This window comes from Cryptomeria japonica, chromosome 1 (genome assembly GCF_030272615.1).
Source record: "Cryptomeria japonica chromosome 1, Sugi_1.0, whole genome shotgun sequence".
Lineage (NCBI taxonomy): Eukaryota > Viridiplantae > Streptophyta > Pinopsida > Cupressales > Cupressaceae > Cryptomeria > Cryptomeria japonica.
The window spans coordinates 612,397,207-612,412,223 of NC_081405.1; the positions used below are offsets into that span (position 1 = coordinate 612,397,207).

Sequence of the window (15,017 nt, forward strand, 5' to 3'; positions counted from 1 at the left end):
TTTAAATATTGAAATGTCCTTTTACTTGGACTCTTGTTAGAACCAACAAGAGAAATCATCTAATTTGTTAATTCAGTATAAAATCACTTTAGCCTCTCTGACATGGAAGCATATAATTGGTTACCTCCAAAGGATGTGGATGGAATCAATTGCCTTACTTTTTAAAGATAGTTTATTTTAATTTATTAGTAAAATAATTCAAGCCTATGGAAAACCGTCTCGTTGACATGGATTTAAAGAAATTTTTATTCTAGAGTATACATTTTCTTTTAGGCATTCAGGAGACGATTCCTTAACTCGTTGTTGTCAATGGGATGAAGTTTACCAAGTCAATCTGCATACCACTCTGGACTCAAACGCATATACAACCATGTATAGAGGTGTATTAAACTTACCACAACATTTTTGGATGATGGGATGAATATGCTCGATGTAGAACTCTAATGTGAGGCCTCTCTCACTAATCTGATCAAGCATGCTATAAATGCACTCATAAATCTCCCAAGATTAGAATTGTTAGAATCCCCAAATTTGATGATTGGGAATACATGGTGTCTATAAGATGTAATGTATTCCACATTTGACCAAAAATAGCAAGCTATAGCTATAATTTCCTTCACTGTTTTCCCTTGCTTTGTCTTGGCCAAGCATGCGATAAATGCACTTGTAGATCTCCCAAGACTAGGACTATATGTTCTATGATTGTGAAAACATGCTGTATAAAAGATGTGATGTTTTTTACATATGACCAAAAACTATCAGTATCACCAATCATTGCTTTTTTCACTCTTACCTTGCTCTATCTTTGACTCTTTCCACCTATTCGATCCGTATGTGATAAAAATAAGTTGCAATGGCTCTTCTGATTCAAGCATCCTTTGTAGTAGAATGGAATAGGAAGCATATTAGGTCTCTGTTGGTTTGGGACATTACTTTCTCTTAAAGGTTTGAAGCAATGTCATTGATGTGTGGTGGTTGGAGCAAATGAACGCTTGCACCTTCGTTGCCTCCACCACCACTCGTTTGATACTCTCTATCTTTAAATGTTCTTGAGTGCTTTGTTAATAGCATGCACATACCAAGTGTCTAGTAGATTGTCCACTGAATCAATCTACTTGCTGCCTTGCAAATGTTTGTTGCATTTACAATCATCGGCATTACATAATTTATTCAATGCATGAAACTATAATGTTGATGAGTAGGCGACGTCTAATGTTTGTCCACTCATCCATGATTATGGTGCAACCATATGTAATCCATTTTGGCCTTAGGTTAATATTGGAATGACGTTTTTCGAAGAGAGCATTCCTTAATCTAGTCTCGCTAGGACCCACATAACTTGGTGATAAGCTCCTTGGAATAAGGAGATTGGGCAACATGGAAAGGAATACCATTACCAAAAAAGAATTTGGCAGTGTTCCTTAATCTAGCCTCGCTAGGGCCCACATAACCACTACTAGTTTTTCCTACCTTGGTGATAAGCTCCTTGGAATAAGGAGATTGGGCAACATGGAAAGGAATACCATTACCAAAAAAGAGTTTGGCAATGACCACTTCTACATCATTGTTCTCATTCACTTTGAACACATTTGCAATTGAGTTGGCAATGACCACTTCTACATCATTGTTCTTATTCACTTTGATCACATTTGCAATTGAGTTCAATGATGATGAATCTATGACCCTCTATTTCCTCTCAATTGCAATACACGGTAGCGTTGATGCAGTCATGGATGGTGGATCCAATGAAGGATTATCTAATTATGTAGTGAAATGAAACAACACACAACTTACACAGGAGCACATTAATAAAACAACGAAACAACAAAAGGGACTTTATTGACTATTAGTCATGAATGAGTTGCAATCTGCTACAATGGAACTCCAACATGCTAGGCCTCAGTTTGATTAGAAACATGCAACTTACCAGATTCGTTTGATATTATAATACAATGCTCAAGCTTGACTCCTAACTTTAATCTTCGAATTCACTTCTTTCAAATGATTGTGAGAGGTGTTTACTTAGTCAGCCTCAAGGTGGTGCAAAGCACAATGTCCCATAAAATGCGTCGTCGGCTAGATGTGTGAAAGGATCTTCATGTTGGGAAAGGTGATTTGTACACCTTGAATTATAATAATGCTAAAAATGTAAATAAATATTTATTTGTGGCACATCCTAGAGACGTGGATACCATATGTGTTGGGCATTCTTAAGGACACTTGTATGTTGCATTATACATTAGGATAAATATTTAATTTGGATGTCACATTGGAGGAATGTTTAATATTGGGATAATTTAGTACCAAATATTTAATTTGAGGGTTATAGTTTAGTGAGCTCATGGTTTATGTATTACTGCCAAGTGGTTTTGTGCAAAAGCTTATCTTATAAAAGCAAGTACATAAGTAGTTGTTGAGGCTGGCTTGTGGAACCTTTGACTTGTTGGCTAAGGTTGGATTAAGCATCTTTTGTAGGCCGCATATGTAGAAGTGTGGATTGGGATGTGTGGCTACATTGTTCTCATTTGCTTCTTCACGTGGAGGAATGCAACTAGGGTGCTTGATGCTTCAGAAGCTTTGCATGGAGACTTTGCAATTGTATTTTAAACTTGTTTAGTGAGATAATATATCGATTATGTGAGTGCTTTTGGAGGATGGGTTTTTTTCCCTTGAGAGGGCTTTTCAAAGGTACATCTAGTGTTATTTTGTGGTATGCTTTGTTCTCTTTTGCATTGTGGATTTTAACTACTTATCTTGCATATTCTCTCACAAGGATTATGCAGAAAAGAATATGATTGTTGCAAATTTCATTAGATGTATTGATGGTGGATAGACTAATCTTGGTGCAGTCCATACTGTAAGGTCTTGAGTCCAGTGCATATGTGTGTTCCTTTGTTGCCACACACTTTGCAAAGGTGCCACAAGCTTTCAACAATAAAATTTTCTGTTATTATATTATGCTTGGTGATGGAGTAAAAACTGATATGCCTTTGTGATGATTGCAATCTCTTGAAAATAGAATATGCCATCGATGGATAAATGTAGAACATGTGTTCCCATCCGTGATGTGGAATATGTTAGTGTTGTGAAATGTGGTAGGTTTTGTAGTAATTGTTTGATTGCTGTAATGTAAATGAAAACTTGCAAACAAAACACACAAGTGAAAGAAAATATTTTTGGGTGATGCAAAATTGTTCTTACACCTTGAGACGCTCTTGCACTAGGAGTTTTTCGAAAAACTGTTGGGGAAGAGAGCAACACCAAAAGTGTAGGATGGTTCAGATGCAGCTACATTCCCTAGAAAGGAAGGCTCGAATGAGTTATGGGAGTGGGTGCTAACAATGCAGTGCTAGTTTGTGCAATGGTGATTGAAGACTCATAGAGGGTAGAGCTCTCAAAGAGGAGGTTGTGCAACACTACAACAAAAATACGGAGGGCTCTTTGAGATTGGAGACATCTTAGAGGAAAAATGCAAGTGGATAATTGGGACCAGGACCAGATGGTCTTTGAGATGATGAGGGGTTGGTGCACCCAAGAGTGCATCTAGAGTGGTTGGGGGCCTAGAAGTTGGAAGGTGTGATGATGCACAAAAGGCATTGAGTAAATTAACGAGGGAGGCGGGATTTGCGCAAGTTGGAGGCATCGGCAACATAGAGAATCTGCCTTCACACATGGAAACAGGTGTAAGTTCAGTAGCAGAGGGAAAGTTGATGTTGAGTAGTGATTTTTTGGGGGAGAGAGGGGGAAGTAGTACTAGAAGAGGAGGAAATGTGGAGGCACTAAATGCTCTAGAAGGGAAGGTGGACTTAAGAGAGTGGGTGATAGCAACAAAGTGTTGGTTTGTGTGGAAGAGCATCAGAAACCCATAGAGGGTAGAGCTCATAGAGAGGAAGTTGTGCACCAACACAACAGAAGGATGGAGGTGTCCCTAGGAGTGGAGACAATGTGGATAAAAAAATGGGACCAAATGGTTTTGAGATGATGAGGTAGTTGGTGTACCAAAGAGAGTAGCTAAAGTGGCAGGGGGGTTATAAGTTGGAAGGTGTGTGTTATCTTCCTACTTTGTTGTTCTTCATTTTCCTTCATCTTGTCTGCTTTCAGTTTCCTGAACAAAAAATCTGAAAATGCAAATGAAAGCAAGAAAATAATAGTGGGCCAGTGCAAGAAGGAATAAAATATATGTTGCGGGGCAGCCCCACAAGCCTTTAGGGTTTTTGAATTTTAAAATTTATTTCCTTTTTTCATGTTGATGTCTCAGTAGATATACCCATGTTGAAGGGGTGTCTTTGGGATGCCCCCAAACACAGATCAAAAAGGGACATGGTAGGCATATGCTGTCCCTTTATGTCCTCAGGATGTTTGCCTTCCCTAGAATGACAAGAAAACCTTGGGGAAGTGTCCTTGGGGAACACTTTCGGCAATTGACATTCATCCGGTGATTTCCGATGCTTGACTCATGATTTAGGGTTGTCATTGATGGCAACTCTTCTTGGAGATTCGATCTGGTAGTCGTGATTCCTCTTATCCGGAAGCAGGAGTTAATCGGTAGCCAGTTAGTTGGTAAATCAAGATTATTCCATTGCAGTTTTGGTCCGGTAAGATTTCCGGTGTTTGCGGTGATTTTGGTGACTAAGTTCGAAATGTAAATGATGAGGTTGACATTGGTGTAACATTTTGGAAATTTGTTTTGGTCCGGTGCTATGTCTTTTTAGAGATTGAAGCCGACTTGAAGCTACACGTTACATTTTTGATAGCCGACTTGGAGGAGATTTTTTCTGATATGACCAGATATATAAGATTGAGTTGGTGATTGGTTTTCGGTGTATTACTGTTGTGGTGATCTGTTTTGGTGCGATTGAGCGCAGTTTCACGTGCTCATTTGATTCCCAAGTGATTCGGTAGCTGACTGAGACAGAAACATGGCATATTGCAGAGCGAGTACAATCAAAGATCTTGTGCTTAACCGGAACTCATTCTTGCATTGTCAGATGCTATTTCAGAGTTCTTTTATTGTATTTTTCTCATTATAAATAAATTTTAAGTCAGCGAGACTTCCCTGAAGGTTGTAGCCTTCCGTGTTATTGTAATTGAGCAGTGAGCTCTAGGCAGTGAACCTGGATGCAAGTGCATTCCCCATCTATGTAATATTTATGTACTCCTGGCCATAGTATATGAATATTGTGGGTCCCAGCCCCACCGTGGTTTTTCCCTTTCCGGGTTTCCACATAAAAATTTTGGTGGTGTGGATCTGTGGTTTATTTATTGCTTGCTTATGTTCTTTACTGTTATGCATTACTAACCGGTGGGTAAAGAATAAGTTTGTGAATTTGATTTCTGGCAGAACATTGATTCACCCCCCCCTCTCAGTGTTCCTTGATTCTAACAAACACTGTGTAACTTGGGCCATTATGCTGTTATCAAAGTAAATTTATGCCATCTATTAAACCTTATCGTCACAAATTGGACCCAATGATTTGGGATCTTAGCTTGGTGTCTCAATTTGTTTTTTTGTTGTTACTTGTTCCATTGTCTTAGGTACATAATGTGGATATTTTGTATAATATAGATGCATTGAGTTTATAATATCAATCTGAATGTATTTTGCCCCTATTTGATTGGAGATTATTGATCTTATATGTTTTTAGGACTAGGAAGCTTTATTCTTCAATGCTAGACTTTTCTTCCATTTGAAATTTCATTTTCATTTAGTTGTTACAAGTTGTTTTTACTTATGTAAACCATTAGGGAGGATCTAAATAATTGCATAGGTTGTTTTCGTTTCCTGTTGTTTGCACAATCATATAAATCTATTATTTTTTGTGTTCTATTTACATTTCCTCCTAACATGGTCAAGTTGAGGTTGCGATTCTTGTTGCTATTGAAGTTTGGACCATGATCTTTATCGAAGAAATATTTGTAGCTAAGGACTACTGGAATCAATAATTTCAGTTTTTGTTGGCTTTTATTGATATGTTTGTGAACTGACTTCATTACTCTACAGAAGGCTCAGGTTGATTGCTAATAAAATGTGGATATATTCAATTTGGTTAGACACGCACTCGGTGATACCCTTTTTCTATCCTTTTTGTATGTGGGTTTTGTCAATCTGTCTGTATGGATAACAATTTTGAGAGATATTTAATAGGCATTACCTACACAAAAAGCTTTCCCAATCCTGAAGTAGGCTTTGGGGTGCAAGTCCCTGGGTTGATTTGTTTCTATCCTCCCTGGTACTTTGAGAAACGTTGTCGGTGGTTTTGTTGTTAGCATTTTGGCCTTCTCTAGTTTGTGGTAGTTATCCTTACAATGTCAGTAATTTACAAGCTGTTTACTCTATTGGCATATCATCTGATTGGACACTGTGTGACATTACAATTGATTTTTTTTCTCAATCTAAGGAGCCCCTACCCATATTGTTTCTCTTTATTGTCGACTACTAGGTGTTCCTAACTCTTGGGATTGGGTTGTTCTCTAAATCATAGAACTTTTCAAACAGGGAAACACAAAAAAATGGGGTAGAGTCTTGGTTCTTTTTCATTTTGTGGTTTTGTTAAAGTGTAGCAAGATTAACTGGAGGAATATGTTCCTGGTAATATGTACGAGGAGATGCTAAACTGTGCCATTTTCATGCACTTGTATTTACAGATACACTTGTCACCCTTCCTCAGCTACAAGTATCTTGTGGAGTGGTTCACTCAACAGTCCTCTATTGGATTAGGGAACACATTGAATGAAATTGAGGGATAACATGAATGGTCGCAGGATACCAAATGCACAACAGGAAGTATAATCCAGACTATCTGTGCTTGAACCTGGATGAAGGGAACAAGTTGTGCCAACATTGGATGGATAAGAGGTGAAAATTTGAATGCTGGAAAGGGTCCAATATAAGGACTAAGGCAGATGAACCAGGATGGACAAAATGCGTTCTGTCAATGCTCAATGGACAACTGGTAGTGAGGTTGCAAAAAACAAAAGCCAGAATGAAATCTCAAAGGAGAAATTCATAGTAAACGGAAATTGGGAATAGGGCACACTGAAATGGGATTGCAAGAATGGACATTCTTTGTTTGACTTTAAATGCAATAATAGTGCCACTCATTATTGGAGTGCTAAATGTTTCAAAACCTGGAATCTATTTTTTGAGTTCTTTATAGATTCAAAAATTGAATGCTACAATACTGTTTGAAGAAAGCGAAACTGGTTTAACATTTGCGAACAAGGCACTGGTATGAGAATTATATATATTAAGAAAGATATTTATGCTACCATATTTGGTGGCACAACACTGCGTTGCTTAACTAGTTTTCTTGCCTCTACATCCTTAGAATTGTTAGTGCTAATTTCAAATCTTATGAGAATAGCACAAAGTTGTCTACTTTGTCACGTGCGTGTCAATATTCTTTACACAGCTAACATACATTTTTCAAGGTGGGTCTGGAAGGACGACCCGACATGTTGGGTAAATTGAAATCACATAAGAGATGTGAAAGCCTGAAATGCATACTAATCAGGATGTTAACCTAAAATATTCCATTACAGAAATTCATTTACAGTTTTTAATTTATTTGTTCTTTCTGGTTGATAGAATTCTAAAATCCAAGAAAGGTCATCAGGTGTATTTTGTTCTTAACTGTTTTTTTTATACAAATGGATGCCATCTTTTTGTAGAGTCTCAATTATGGACAATTACCGGGCTCAAATGATACGGGCAGTGCACCGCATCAATATATGCAACAGGTCTGTTTTCTTTAATCTATAATACATATCTAGTCCGCACCTGTATTAATATCGAGCTGACATTGTTGTAAATGGGTGGTATTTGTGATTCCTCTGGTCCTATGTCTGCAATGGATGATTATCAAATTACAAATTTAACATCAATTTGTGTTTCAAAATTTGCTGCACTATAATATCTCGACAATATTTTGGTGTGGTAAACTTTCTTCTATAACTTGTTTGAGAAACTTGGTATTGAACTTATGCTAGTTATTTCTTCTTTCTATTGGCAGCAGAGCTTGTCTGCACCACAGGATTGGACCTGGAAATCCAGGCCTGCAGGTAAATAACCATATTGAAAGCTTTTACCATGCCTAACTTGTAGTACTGTGAGAAGTGTCATCTAATCTTGCTAATTTTGTTACAGGTGCATAACTGAGTTGGCTGGATTGTTTGAAGCTCCAAGCATTTATCGTTGCAAGTATCTACACCAGCATACATCTTTGACAGAAAAGATATAATCTTATTAAATCAATGTCACTGACTTAGGGTGACTGGCTCATAAGTCCAGATGTCACACCTAAAAATCAAATTAAATTTTTAGATGCCATGCCTGTTAGAGGTTATGTAGAAGATATACAAGTTCTTGGTTCATGCCATAACGGATTTAGATTAGATGTGAGCCAATATAAAAAATGTTTTGAATGTTGGAAATCAGAGAGCCTAATGTACCGGAGTGTAATGGAAAACTATTTTGAAAATATCTGGCGAAGCTTATGCACCAATATATTTAGCTGGGTCCAAGATGCATTTGTGTTGCTTTTGTTCTAAATTGTTCTGTTTCGAAGTTGAACTCTTGATGCCGAATTACCAAAGTTGATTTTCATTTTTATGCAGGGCATGTTTTATAAGTTAAGGTCAATATTCCAAATTGGATTCATAATGGCATTAATTTGTTTATTTTGTTCCAAATTGCTTGGTTTAGAAGCTCAAGATCTGGACATTAAAAAGAAATTAAATATCGCTATATTAAATGGGGCTGTTTTTAACATTTTGTATTTATGATAAATTCAGGGTGCTTCAATTAATATTTTCTTTATTTATATAAATTTTCAGCATATGAAGTCTAATATCACATTTTGTTTTTTAAAGATGCTTGATCCATCAATATGTGACTGTTTTAATAATAGGTACATATTTAGGCATTGATGGGTTGCATTTGATAAAAAAGATGGAAATCTTTTCGCTTCAAGAGTTGGATAGCATGTTTTTAATTCCACAGCTTTACGCTGCATGTTTGATAGCATATCTAAAGCTCTAATTTTCTATTTCTATAATGTGCGTACTTTTTTAAGGAAATTGTTCCAAACGTCGAAGTACTAATATCTCAAATGAAAGGAAGCTTGATATGATTAAAAATACAATTGAAGTAAATAAATGCCTTGTAGATTTGAGATCGCCAAGACTACAGTGATTGGAGATATACCACCATTGTACACAAGTCGAGGATTTGATTCATTATGTGATCAAAGTGGAAGTGTACGAACTCACGTTTTTGTATGGTAGCTTATGCCTTACATCAACGATAGTTCTTTGATTGGTTTGGGAAAGTTGAATGGTATGAGGTAAATACAGATTTTTGTGATGTAAAAATGTATGCTTGAGAAGCCAAACGATGATATCTAAATAGATATGGTGGTTCGTAAAAAGTATAGATATTGCACTCCACAGTTCAGCAAAATTAATTGTATGCATCTTTACCAATGCTATTAAACACCACGATCTTTGTACTTTTAGCAACTCTCACGCCTTCATTCTCGACAACCCAGTAAGTGTAAATGTGCTAGATACATATGCCCTGCTTTATTGTGGGAGATGAGTAGGTGTTTTATCATTCTACAAAGATTTTGGTAGAAGGTGGCGAGCATATCCAAGTTAACATTTACTTCCCATAGCTCCACGTCCATTGTAGACATCTTAGCCATTAGGTACTTAACCATGCCCTCCAAGTTTGACTCATCAATGTCCGCTTGTTTATCATTAGCAACCACAACCTTCTTTGGAAGGACAAACAATGATTGAAGCTACCTTCTTCAGACATAAGCACACTAACCAATTTCCCAATTCCTCTAAAAAATGAGAATTATTGTTGCACTGACCGTGCCCTCCATTAAGTTTGAGTCATCAATGTCCTCTTGTTCATCATTAGCAACCATGACCACCTTTGGAAGGACAAGAAACGATTAAAGCCAACTTCTCTAGACAAAAGCATGCTTACCATTTTCTCTAAAAATGATAATTATAATTGCACTGAATTGAAGCAAGCCATTATTTTGCTAATCCTTCCTCCCTAGTGATATTAAACTGGGCTAGCAAAAAATATTCATGAATTCGTATTTAGACACTTGATCGAACGTCTTTGGTAGGTAGAGTTGTGAACACTAGACAACCCCACATTGATCACCATAAAATCATTTTAAATAAACTGTAATATAATGAGTAACCCATGATAAAGAGAGATTATGGAGACAATGTTAAACTATGTACTTAACCATTAGATGTGTGTGAAGTATCACCACATAATACTAGAACACTTAATAAGTATCACCACATAATACTTTGGATTCAAATAATGACGAGAAATGATTAAATTCAATACCTTTGTTGGAAAAAAGATTGCTAGCTTCTCCTAGAAACAATGAAAAAATTAAATCAATTCAAATTTTATAGTATGTGATAATGGTCTCTACCAACAAACCATAGAATTTCCAATTTCGGCAACACTTTTTGTAAGCCTTAAATGTGATCAGTGTCTCCTTTTTTAACTTAATGCAAGCTTTTGAAATGGCTAAAGAAAGACCAACTACCACTGCTTGCCATTTCACTTTACTGTTGGTTTCTAACCCAAGAGAAGGTAACTAACCTTAACAATATTTTTAGATGAATTTTGAATGCCAAGTCTAGCCTCAATTGAGCAAAGTTTGTCTCAAGATGCCTCATCAAATTATAGTTTACAAAAATCTTTTGGATGAAGACTTCATTTAATCAGTTTATCGTTATCCCTTTTTATCTAAAATCCCATTAACATAAAGAAATAAAGAGAGAAATAAACATTCTGTTCGAAAATCTATTATCTAAAATCCCATTAACATAAAGAAATAAAGAGAGAAATAAACATTCCGTTCGAAAATCTAAATATCTAAACTTCTTTTAATGAGGAGCAAGAAATCCAACTAGATGCCCCAAAGGACATAAAGAAGGAACATTTTCCAGAAAATTTAGTCTATGGGCCCCTTTAGACCAACAACATATATTTTGTTGCATGGTGACCTTGAATACCTAACTCATCCCTGATTTGGAGGTCAACTTATACCATAAACCTTGTGAAAAAGAGCAATGAAGAAGGCGGTAGCCGACCGGCCCCATATTCAAACAATAGCAATATAGTGAACATTGATATGGGGAGTCTTTTTCATCAAATTGTCATAGGATAAAATCTTCTACTCAATTGCTAACTAGACGAAAGCACTGCAATTGAGGAGTATAGCACATCATATCATATCCATCAGTCAATTGGTTAGAACAGGGAAATGATAGTTCTAATCAAATTATAATTTGGTTTCACTTTCTAATTACCTTTTAGATTACCCGAACAACAAATAAAATTCCAATGATTCAATAAAGGAATATTAACATTCTTTAACAAGGAGAACAACCAATCTTTCTAAATGACACAATACTTGATTAACAACTTTGAGTTGGATAAGGTCTGATATTGATCATGATGCATTTAATACCACCGTTCTTTAAAATTGTTTGCACGTGTTGTTGAACAATTACATTTTTTAATTCCTTTTAGCTTCTTCATTATCTTCTTGTCAGGATACAATAACTATTCATGGTACATGATAGATTGTGTCAATGGGTGCTAAATGTTGGAAGCCCATACACATACTTTTTAATAGTTTCGTACAACTATAAATATACTTTGTTTGTAGCTTTCATCTTGAAGTGTTTTTAAAAAATGGTTATTATGAGAAGATGGGTGATCGTCTTATAATTCACTTTTTCAATATTTTGTGAACAATAAAAGGTGGGAAGATAATACTCACTCAGTTTTATGTCAATAATTGATCAAAGTGACTTCTATAAATTATTCAAGATCTTCTTTCTATATCATATATAGTAGTTTTTAGTTATAAAAAAACCTATACATAATGAAAGCAATGCATGTTTTTTTAGTTTGAAAGATTTTTTTGTATGGCAGATTAGTTTTTCTTTTCAATAAACAATATGGCACTATAAAAATATTACCATATTCAATACTAGAACATTATATGAGAAAATTGATGGACACAAATTTCTCTAGTTTTTTTTATATTGATATAAAACATGGTATCTTATTGTTGCATTTTGGATTTGCCTTAGAACATATTGTACATGATTTTTGTATTTTGCAATCAAATATAAAATGTGGCTAAAATAATACTTCCTTAATCCTATAGGGTCTCTTCAATATAAGTAAAATGAAATTTTTTAATAACACATAATATGATCTACAAATAAGTGGCATACATGGTGACCTCAAGTGTATATATAATACAAAAAAGTGTAACCAACAATAAGTTGTGTGAATAACCAAGTAACAACCACCCAACTAGTATCCTTTATATCATAAAAATATAAGGAAAAATAGTATTATTATAATATTATTCCTAACAAACCTCCTTGCAATCCTAAGTTTTGTGAGCATTCATTCTACATCTATTATAATGAAGTGAAATCAAAATCGTAAGATACAAAACTCATAATGAAATCACTCCCTATGATTCATCTCGACGCTTGTGACAAACCACATTGAAACATAATAAGTCTTGATCAATCATGTACAAAAGATAAGACAAATGTAAATCAAGTAAGCCCTTTTGAGTAAATGCAAAATCCATAACAATATTGCTTGCAGTTGTACCATAGTCATGTGTGGAATCGTAAGTGTCCAAAATATGAAAACTTTTGAACTTGAATAATGTAGGGAGATAAAAAGGCATCATAGTAGAAAAAAATACATCAAAAAACAAAGTATGATGAGCAATCCGAACTTGACAAGTCAAAAAAATCTAATATTTATAAAAATGTAAGCCCTAACCATCAATAGAAATGAAGTTGGTTGTTGAGAATTTGTAAATCATGTAATTAAACTAATATGTTTAGTCCCAACTTAAGACAAGATGCAAAAATATGAAATTAATTGTAAGTCAAAATGACCAATCCTTAATGGTCAATACACACATGGATTTTGATTGAGGGGTATAGATCAGATTTTGAAAGAGCCTAGAACCTTTTACAAGTGCAATACAATGACTATCTTTTTTTGTCTTTCTACAACATAATTGCAACAAAGTCACCGTTCAAAAATAACTAACACCAATCTACCCTATGGTTGATGCCTTCCTTGCAATCCACAGACCCTTAACTTGGAGATGGGATTCCAAAATAGATTTAGGAAGATCCCTCTCCCTTCTTTGAATAATCATCTAAGACACACCATTATCTAACTCCTATGAACATGGAGAGAGGAGGGATCCCTTGACTAATGCCTTAACTAGTCACCTCTGATGACAAGGAATAATGTTAATGAAAGATGTCGTATGCTACATAGAATCTACAAATAGAGTAGGAACGAGAATCCCCCCATAATCCACCGACTGGGAAATATGATTAGATAAAAAATACGCCTAAACCTTTTTTAATAAGGAGAAGTCCTAACAGAGAATAATGAAGTTGCTATAGTTGCACCATCCCTAAGGAAGGCCACCTTGGGAGGAGGCTCAAAGGTCACATCATGATCTATTGATCAGGGAGTAGGATATAGAGAATCAACTCAATAGTCAGAAAAAATAAAAAAATCTATATTCAAATAATCAAGGAGGGCATTTTGCCACCATGTAGTTGATCTTGGAATCTTGCAATGAGAGCATGAACAATAAAAAGCAAGATGTCTAGTAGCAAAGCACTGTCTACAATGGAACAATAGGATTGTATATAATAAATAAAATAAATTCACTACCTATCCTTCACCATCAAGATAACATCCCCATGAAGAGCCTTAGATACGTCGATGTCCACCAAACTGATAGACTTATAAAGCACTGAGGGGGGGGAGGGAGGGTGAAACGGTGACAACAAAAACAATACCACTTTAAACACAAATCGGTATAAACAATTAACCAGTTTACTTAAAACTATGCATGCAATCCAAAGTGATATTAAAGCATCCACAAGAAGTAAAACATCCACCATAACACAAGTGTTTATGTGTGGAAAACCCAACTGAGAAAAACCACAGTGAGATGGGACTCACAAGTTAACTATCTGCAGTAATAGGTAACTGACCCGTTAAGGTCTACAAAGTGCTCTGCTAGGAGCGAATCCTGTTAAAGATCCCAAAGCTCTGTTAGGAGCTATACCCTGTTAAAGGTAGTACCCTGTTAGGAGTAACCTCGATAGAGGATTTCAAACCCAAACTAATGGATCACCTGGTTAGAGGATTTGTACAATGAAGCTTGTTAGAGCTTACCCGGTTAGGGGATTTGACTGTTGTAGTGATTAGAAAACAACAGGTGGTGTGATCTAAAAATAACACATCTTGCTTGAATAGATCCTCTTCCGCTCACTTAAAACTGCATCATCGACATACTTTGCAACTCCTTCAGTAAATCGCATCAACATATCACTTGTATCTTGCATCATAAAAATAGTTCATCACAATGCCATTATATAGACAATAGATTTCATGTCAACTCAGGAACCTCATCACAATTTCCTAGGTGCAGTGTATCTGGACAATCTTTCATAACACATCATAGATTGCCGCCAAATTTGTCGGTTAGGGATAACTCATCATGACCGGTGATAACTCATTGTAGACACCTAAAATTGTCCTGTCTAATTAAATAAATATTTTTATTTATTTAATTATTTTAAGCCTAAGTCTTCTATTAATCAAATAAATCTTTATTTATTTAATTAATTCATTTATCCTCTTATAGCCTTATTTCTCATTTAAATAAATACATTTATTTATTTAAATTATCCTTTTCTAAATTAAATAAATATCTTATTTATTTAATTATCCCATTTCCTCTATTAATTAAATAAATCTTTATTTATTTAATTAATTTATTATCCTTTTCTACCCATGACACACATCATTCATCTCTTAATTCTTACACTACCTACCTTCTTATTATTTTCTTATTTCCTCTACCTACCCTCTAATCATAGCCGACCATTTATCT

At 35.3% G+C, this 15,017-nt stretch overlaps 1 protein-coding gene across 4 annotated transcripts in view; it reads left to right on the plus strand.

Moving 5' to 3' along the window:
• LOC131049403 (flowering time control protein FCA) overlaps window positions 1-8,572 on the plus strand; it is a 40,668-nt gene extending 32,096 nt beyond the window's left edge. For 2 of the 4 annotated variants that reach the window (XM_057983444.2, XM_057983446.2), the window contains exons 17-19: window positions 7,672-7,740; window positions 8,013-8,061; window positions 8,147-8,572. In XM_057983444.2, coding sequence (XP_057839427.2) covers window positions 7,672-7,740; window positions 8,013-8,061; window positions 8,147-8,154 — 126 coding nt within the window. In that variant the 3' untranslated portion in view covers window positions 8,155-8,572. The remainder of the gene's footprint in view (window positions 1-7,671; window positions 7,741-8,012; window positions 8,062-8,146) is intronic. The other 2 variants (XM_057983445.2, XM_057983447.2) reach the window with 1 other exon arrangement.
• The last annotated feature ends 6,445 nt before the right edge of the window (window positions 8,573-15,017 follow it).